The sequence below is a fragment of the Aplidium turbinatum genome, chromosome 1, assembly GCF_918807975.1.
Source record: "Aplidium turbinatum chromosome 1, kaAplTurb1.1, whole genome shotgun sequence".
In the NCBI taxonomy this organism is placed as follows: Eukaryota; Metazoa; Chordata; class Ascidiacea; order Aplousobranchia; family Polyclinidae; genus Aplidium; species Aplidium turbinatum.
The window spans coordinates 7,139,241-7,147,899 of record NC_137472.1 but is presented as its reverse complement, the minus strand read 5'-3'; the positions used below and the strand labels follow the sequence as shown (position 1 = coordinate 7,147,899).

Below are 8,659 nucleotides of genomic sequence, written 5' to 3'. Positions count from 1 at the left end.
CATCAAAGGCCGCATCGGCTATGATACTTGTAGGCTAGTAGTAGTTTGAAATCTAGTGGCAGTAGTGTTGACAAGGGGACCCTGGAACAAAGAAAACCCTGGAACAAAAGAAACTACCGAGAATTCTTTGGATATAGCAAGTTTTTCTTAGAAGTGTCTTGATTAGAGGGACCAAGAATGTACCGGGTCCAAATTATCTCTTAACTGCCGTCTAGTAGCAAAAAAATCAGAAAACTTCAGATTGAACAACCAGTTCTCACAATATTCCATCTATAAAACGTTTTTTTACAAACTCACGCTTAACCAAACTTACTGAAAGCAAAAACTGTTCCAAAAAGACAGTTTTTGACTGTCTACCTTCTTTTTATTATGACACCACAAAGGGTTGTTGTTGGGCTGGGGAGTAGCCGCCACTTTAAAATTCTCTCTGGTTGATACAAAGCACGACAAGGTTTATACAAAAATACATGTATGGCGCCACCTAACAGAACAAAATAACATTTGAACAGTAGATGATAAGTCTAATTAAATGCAAACACGAAAGTTGGCTACGCGAAAACATTTAAACTTTAAGATATAAATTGAAAAACACACTGAGAAAGCAGGGTATCTGTGAGAAAGACTCCCCCAAAAGTTCGCCTAAATAACCCCTCCGAGTTAGACAGTGATCAGTTTTCACTTGTGGTCTGTAAATCATTTTATCTGTAAGTTCTCTATATAGTTCTCCCTTGAAAATGCGTTGCTAGTGCACACCTGAAAAATCGAACCAGCGTTGGTTGATCTTGCAGTTTCTATGTCGGATCGGGTAAGAATTCAGACAAACTGATTTTAAATACGTGTTTTGTCCAATTGTAAGTTCACAAGACTGCTCTCCTGCTACCGGTATCGAATGCGTAGTGGCGAGCCAGGCTGGCGTTACAACAAATAAATAGCTCACGTTTGCAACTGAGTGTGCAAAGAAAAAAATCAAAAGCATTCATAAAATCACGCACCACGTAAATGTGTTTAGGCTACACTGTTGAGTAGTTGACAAAGTTCGGTGGCTATTGCGGAACAGAATAAAAGACCTACATGAGTAACCTATCTAACAGTAACACCCAGCTTTTCATGCTTAGGTTAGTTCAGACCAACAATTCCGCTGAAAGTATCACAGATTCAAATGCTTGAGAGTAAAGTTGAGAGTGAGTTAATATCGTTTTTAGGGTGACAAATAAGCTTTAAAAGCGCTGATGTGTTCTGTTGAGCTGAATAAGGGTAAATATCAACAGCATGTTGCTGTTGGAAGACCCAAGGCCGCTCTTTATAAGTTTTTTTGCTATGATGCAATAAAGGTTATGTGTTAGCAAAGAGTCGGCTAATGTTGCGATATTTTCCGTTCAAATTATTTCACAGGAAAACTTATGCAAATTAACAGTAAAGCAATGAAAACTATCATGTTTGAAAAAAGTCATCAAAACTATGAACCTCATGACTTGAAGCTGCAAACAAAATTATTTAAACCACATCAGAATAAAGTCACCATAGCGGAAAAGGTTTCCATAGATGCATATTTGTTTGTTGCTTAGAAATCGATATGAGATGAGAGCTAATGTCGAACAGTGAGACACAGTCAACACAGAACCCACAAGCAGCGTGACAACGTCGTTATCAACAATAAGAACACAGATGAATTGCGTTAAATGCATTTGCTCAAAAGAAGTTTCAAATGTTTTTTCTAGAAATTCCAGAAAATAATAATTCACACCACACAGTCAGATAGGTAGGCTAACAATCTAAAGTGATGACGTCATTACGATGCACCGACTATGACGGAGTGTATGATGACGAGATGACGAAAATAAGTACAGAAGCGAGTTTATGACGCACTGGCAGACGTGGTGGCTATCTTTGACTTGACGTTCGCGAATCTGAAAATTAGTTAAAAGAAACAAGTTGTGACGTCACGATCGACATGGCGGCCGAGTGGTGAGAACGTGAGCGCGGTGCTCGCTAGCACCTCATTGACATCACCCATCATCATCATGAGCATTCATTTCCTCATGCCATTGATGGAGCAGCAGCAAAGTCAATTAATTTGTTTTAAGTTAAAATGAGGTCAAGTTAGGGTCGTTTTGCAAGCCACTCACCTGCTAAGTTTGAATGCTTCCTTGCCGATGCTGCTTTCATCTTTCAACATTAGCTTGGACGTCCGTTGGGTGTGATTGATCGGTTTCAGCTTTCTCGTCGGGAATTCCTTCTTGGAGATGCTCTGCTGGTATTCCGTCAAGTTGTACCTGTCTGTGGAGAGTGTAGGTTGAGAATGGTACGCGAACGAGACGTCACACCGATATTGATAAACGTTATTAAAGTTCTTGCAAATATGCTTCGGGCCAAATAAACATTTTCATATCAACTGTCGACCATAAACTGTTCAACGATGGATGATGGTAGGAGAAGAATAAATAGAAGTTTCAAAAGAAGATGGAGAAACTGTATTAGAGCAGTGGTTCTTGACCTTTTAACACCGGGGGACTGGCAAAATCAAAAATAAATGTCTCAACAAAAGATCGTAGCAAATAGAATAGCCAATATATTGGTAATCTTTTGCCTACCAAATTTGTCTTTGTGTGCTATAACGCAAGATTTTAGTATATAGGCGATAAATGGATTGTTGCTACAAAAGTTCCCGTGTGAAGGGTTCTTCATGTCTCCCAAAACCATTATCAAAATTGTTGGCCAGCTCTTGCAAGTGTTGACCTATAATACTGAAAAACGTTTTTTACTTTTTCCCAATTGCAACTTCATTTCACCAGCATAGTTGCCAACTCATAGCTTATCTCTAAAAGAATGTCCACCCTATTCCGAAACACAATTTTCCTACCACTTTCCTCAAAAAAAGATTTTGTTCTCTCAAACTTCTGTTTTGTTCAGATTTACATTAGCCTGCAGCCCTTCTTACCTTTGCTCCTGCTTTCCTAAAAAACTTTCCCATTTCAAATTTTGTTCCGAACGACTTTGAATTCTTAAATCAGGGACAAAATTCCCCATTCATCAACATCGCACGCCAAAACTCTTTGAAGGTTACAATACACACGCAGTTTAAGACGAAACAATAAAACAGCAGAAAATTTAAATCATCAAAAAGTTAAAGGCGAGATGCGTCAGTTGTACAGCTGTGACGGGGCCAAGAGTAAAATAAGTTTGACAGGGGTAACAACAATAAATTTGACAAGGGTAACAACTTTGCAATCTTTATATACATCCATAAATTAGAGCTTCGGTAGAAAGTTTGTCTTGTTGAACCATAGGCATACGAAGCCGATCAACGTGATTATGTTAAACTTGATCACGTTGCTCGGCTTCGTATGCCTATGATCCATAAATTAACTTGGCAAATTGTAAAATTCTTTGAAGACCGGCAAAAACATCACACGGACCGGCATCGGCGGTTGGGAACCACAGTATCAGAGTACATGGAAATTGTGGGATCGATAGAGGAGGATGCGAGCGATGGAATACATTGTTAAACGTGAGAATACGTTCCGGCAACCCTTTAATAACGCCGTGGGGTTAAAGCCGAAAGAATGAAGTAGCAAAACGACAATCGTCAGCCATCGAGGTTCATGTGAAGAACAGTTTTCATATCATCGAGTCACTTCCTTATTTGAGAGTTTCTCATCTCCCAAACGCCCATGAAACCTCACACAAATTGTGATCCCAAAATCAAAAAGTTAGTCTTGTTTGACGCCATTTTGGGACAGCAAACGCTTTGAATACTAGACAACAGCTGCAGTAACTGCATTTAACCAGACGCTGGCCGCATCTTAGGGCTTCAAAATAAGTGAGATTAGAATCCAGAGGTACAAACCTGAGGTGGTTCCTTTGTTTTGGCTTTCCCATTTTTTGATCTGCTTCTTCTGGTGACTCGTCAGTGTCTTGATCCACTCGTGTCCGTATCCTCCGCTCAAGAGTTTGTTAAAGTTTACTTCTCGTTTGGTGTCTGACTCTCTGGAAGGTAATGTTAAGTAAGTTTAAGTCGTACAACCTGCTCACTTTCTTCTTTGTCGACTTACGAAAGAGCAATTCACTCCACCGGCAAATTTCGAATCAGAACTTAAGTGAACAAACTCGCCTTCTTGGTGGGTAAAGTTTACCCCCAGTTAACCTCTGCTCTAAGCACATACACACCCTTGTAACTTTGGGGATCAATGAATGCATTGCAAGCACGAAGCTACATGTCAGAAAACCTGATGGAGATTATGGGAGAAATGCATCACAACATGGCAAAAAAAAACTATTTGGAAACTAGGTTTTGTTTTAATTGAATGAAATTTGCGTCCAACCATACTGGTGCATCATGGCGAGCATGGGAGATCAACGACTCACTTGTCAGAGATCATGGGAAGTTTGTTCGGCTCCGCTTGAAGAGAGACCTGAAACATTTTTACTTAATCTTTTTAAGGGGTCTGCAATTTTTTTACAGAAAAAACGTCACTAACAAAGTCAATAAAGTCACATATTTTATCAATAAAGTCACACACTACGGAATAACAAATTGTTGTTACATCAGGTCTTTTACAGCAGCATTTTGTTGTTGTTTAACTACTTTGCTAATACTGCAGTGATCTTCTGTTTGCGAAATAATAATAAATTCTTGTGTGAATGGCATCCCACATGAATGATGTCTCACATGATTGGCACCTCACATGAATAACATGGCACCACGTATAAATGATACCTCACATGATTGGCATCTCAAATGAATAGCATCTCACATGAATGTCATCTCATACGAATGACATCTCACATGATTGGCACCTCACATGAATGACATCTCACATAATTGGCATCTCACATGAATGTCATCTCACATAAATAACATCTCACATAAATGGCATCCCACATGAATGATGTCTCACATGATTGGCATCTCACATGAATGGCATCTTACATGATTGGCATCATGCTGCCTTCTCCAAACAGACTTGTCATCGGTGTCAAATGGTGGTCTCCTTGTTTCATATTTGCTCTGGATGTTCTTCCTCTCCCTTACAGCTTCTCCAAGATCAATTTTTAGGTTCGGCTTAGCCTCTGGTGGCTCTTCCTCACTGTACGCCTCGTGGACCATGTACTCCGGAGGATTCCATCTCCTCTCTGCCAAGCTGGGAAGAAAATAATGAGATGCTGCGATAAAAATGGACCCAGCGGCGTTACGTTCCACTCTCTAACAGTTCGAACAACTTTTATACAGTATATATTAATGCTGTCATTTTATGAACTCAAAAGTGATCTGACGCTTTGTGCTTGCGCTAAAAATGTTTGTGTAATTATTTTGTCAATTCTTTGTAGATAAAAAGAAGCACTGATGCCACTATTATCTTTATTTATATGTACATGATCCTACTTACAGGTAAGGTTACTTCACTATGTTGTAGATACTTACGACGTGTTTTAGCCTGATGCTGCGAGTTCGCTGTGGTAATAGCGATATGCACTAGTCTTCGAAACACAGTTCCCTTGCCATGTGCTAGTCAGCTTCGTCATAGCACATGACTAGGGAACTGTGTTCCGAAAGCTAGTGCAATTCGCTATTACCACAGCGAACTCACAGTATCAGGCTAAAACAGGCCGTTAGTATCTACATAGTAAAGTTAGAAACGATCATGCTGCTAAAAGAGAAACTCAATCTATGACGTACAGCTTCTTTTCGTCTTCAGTTGTCATAGGTTCATGGTCAAACCAATCCACTCTCGCATAAGGCTGAGGTCCTTCATCTTGCTGGGTCTAATCAATCAGGAAAAGTGTTAACAAAGTATCTTTCACCGGCAGTTGTTATTCGTCGCTAGCTATAACATGGACATTATGGGGTAAAGGTTTATATTTACAAAGGACAGCTGACTCGACAACTACTTTATTGTCTATTGCATTACATGTGTCATTCAGAGTATACTGTGTGTTGTCACAATAATTGAATTGAAATGGTACAAATTAAAACGCAATTGCTATTATTATTATGATTGCGCTAGAAAATGAGCAACTATTTGTAACTAACTATATTCTTCAGTTACCTCTGAGCCCATGAATGACAACAAGTTCTTTCTCCCCCCCATCTTGGCAAGTTGAATATATTTCGAGTCCGTGTCGTTAGCATGAAAGCTTCGTTTGCTGCAAACACCCACATGCATCACATAGCACGCCAAAAAGGAAGCGGTGAATATTAATAGAACTGCAACTTGAGTATATATTACAATGATTGATGTGAAATCGTCTATTGGCCATCACCATGACTTGTGGTTGGAAAATACATTTTTTATTGAATAGAAGAAATTTTTAACAAGTTGTTGAATTTTAGTAACTCTCAAGTCAGGTTGCAGTGCTAGTAGTCAAAAAGAACAAGAAGAAGATCCCACAGTCAATTCCTTCACGATTTAGTATAATAATATTCAAAGTTTTGTCTTGTAAAATAATAATAGACTAACAATAACAGCATTTGTATAGCGTCTCATCCACACTATGCTACTATACAAACTATGCTACTGGGCACTGTACATGACAGCAGTAAAAAGCAATTTATTTAGTCATAAAGTTCAGTGAAATAAAATATTTTCAAACAAGTTTTGACATGGTTTGACATTTCTACTGCATTCATATCAAAGGGTAAACTGAAAATAAAAAGTTACCAAGACAATTCAAATAATATTCGGCAAGAAGTTATTACGTCTAATAACCATTGCTGTGCTGAAGTGCCTGAAGAAATTATTGACCAGGAAATGACATAGTTTCTATTTAGTATTTTATAATTTAGTGATTACATATTAGTTTATTGTTGCAATTTCTTTCTTAATAAAGTTTATCGCTCATCGAAACTTTATGTTCAAGGTTAACTGTTTTAAACAGTAGCCTAACCTTAACCTAATGGCAGAGTAGTAAGTTTGCAAAAATTCTTCAGCTTTGATGAGCCAATAGATGAAGTGCCTGAGTTTGTGCACAAATAAACCACTAGATCAAGTGAGGCTGCTTCAGCAGCTCAAGGTGTGCACTTGAGGATTGCATTTTAAAGAGTGCTCTCCATTCATCGGTATCTAGTGAAGGCAATAATTCACAATCACTTCAACAATCAAAAACTTCACTCTGTCAACCTCGGTGACCAAGCTTGTGTCAGTGGTTCAAAGTCTCTACAAGTATACGAAACTGCCAGAATCAAGCTCTGAAAGAAGAAACCGTCTCAGTTTGAGGACAAAAATTTCCACAATTAGTTATTAGCCTACTTTGTTCCAGTTTCTCTTTCCATTGCTTCCTTGTCATCTGCTGATAACCCAGGAATCTGTGATGCAGCAGGAGCCAACATTTTCTCACCTTTCCTGGAAGGGGCCGGTGCATGATAATACCATTCTTGGCCTCCGCCTTTAGATTTCATTTTAATTTTGAAAAAAATTATTAATTTAAAAACCACTAAATCAGTCTAAAAACATATATATATACTTCATTACCATCACCTTACTTTGAAGTAAAAACAACAATTACATTTTTTATTATGACTGAATAAAGCAGCAATCTGCTATATAGAATTAAAATATAGTACATAATGCCATAACAAAGCAGCAGGTGCAAGGAACAACAGGAGTAAAGCAGAAAAAAATCATCTGCTTCTACTTCAGTCTGACATTATGAGCCTTGCCTGGACACACCTGTGTTTTCAAGATAGGCATTAAACTGAAAAACCTTTGGAACATTGATCAAACATCTCTACCAGCCATGCAGTAGCTGTATAACAATCTTCTGGTGTTATCATAGCTAATTTAATATGAGTAATTTCAATCTTTTAATCTTTCTGCTAATCCTCTGACCTCTAAGTATATACGGTAGTCGGTAGCGTAACCATTTTTCATTAGGTATCTAAATTCAAATTGTAGATGATGTTACACGTGTCACACTTATGTGGCTAAACTAATTTCCACAAACTGAATGACTATGATCTTGTCTTTTAAACCAGGGGTGTGCAACCTTTATTACAGGAGGGCCAGATATAAATAATTGGGTGAAACCGCGGGCCGTACGTTTATTTAACATATGATTTCTAGTAGTTGCAGGCACAAAAAAAGTATTTTTTTTTGTTATTCATGTTATTTTTATGGCATTATTAGGGGTTATCTCTGTGCAGAAATAATAAGTTAAGACGTATAAATTTCTGAAGAAAACTGCTATTCAAATTAATTATCACACCGACTTTAAACGAGTTCAGTGAGAAATTTGCAGCTGGCTTCTTTTCCCGACTGCTTTTTCCCAATTTACTTTAATGGAAGTGCTCGCAATGCGAAGTCCATATTCCAAGTGTTCGTCTGTCAGCATCGACCGATAGGGAGATTTCATGACGCCCATTTTAGAAAAAAATTGTTCGCACAAATACGTTGAGCCAAAAAAAGCCATTTTTGAAGCCATGATTTTTTTCAAATGTGGAAAGTCATCTTGGTTGAGATGTTTTCGATAAAAATCGCCAAGATTCATTTCTAAATAATTTGATTTTAAATCCGTTTTCTCTTGAAGATCAATCAGTTAATGTTGGATATCAGCTGGTGCTTTGTCAATATCTGCGTTGCATGGCGAAGAGAATCAATATATCAAACAAATGTTCATGAGATTTGAAGTCCTTGAAACGAGCCAAAAATTCATGCAACAATTT

The 8,659-nt window shown here is 38.1% G+C and overlaps 1 protein-coding gene across 1 annotated transcript; it reads right to left on the bottom strand.

Moving 5' to 3' along the window:
• Nucleotides 1-402: 402 nt before the first annotated feature.
• Nucleotides 403-7,437, bottom strand: LOC145771850 (uncharacterized protein C7orf57-like). The gene is made up of 8 exons (XM_082583594.1): nucleotides 7,248-7,437; nucleotides 6,048-6,144; nucleotides 5,678-5,763; nucleotides 4,931-5,141; nucleotides 4,366-4,412; nucleotides 3,848-3,987; nucleotides 2,127-2,277; nucleotides 403-1,907 (listed from the first exon to the last, which is right to left on the bottom strand). The coding sequence occupies exons 1-8, from the start codon at nucleotides 7,394-7,396 to the stop codon at nucleotides 1,856-1,858; spliced, it is 933 nt and encodes a 310-aa protein (XP_082439720.1). The 5' UTR covers nucleotides 7,397-7,437; the 3' UTR covers nucleotides 403-1,855.
• Nucleotides 7,438-8,659: the final 1,222 nt, after the last annotated feature.

Excerpts from the sequence above, each read along its gene's own strand:
- LOC145771850 (XM_082583594.1), bottom strand. The coding sequence starts at position 7,396 with ATGAAATCTAAAGGCGGAGGCCAAGAATGGTATTATCATGCACCGGCC. Across the intron at positions 3,988-4,365 it reads CTTCCCATGATCTCTGACAA|AGAGTCAGACACCAAACGAG; the intron begins GTGAGTCGTTGA and ends ATTACCTTCCAG. Across the intron at positions 2,278-3,847 it reads AAACAAAGGAACCACCTCAG|ACAGGTACAACTTGACGGAA; the intron begins GTTTGTACCTCT and ends CACTCTCCACAG.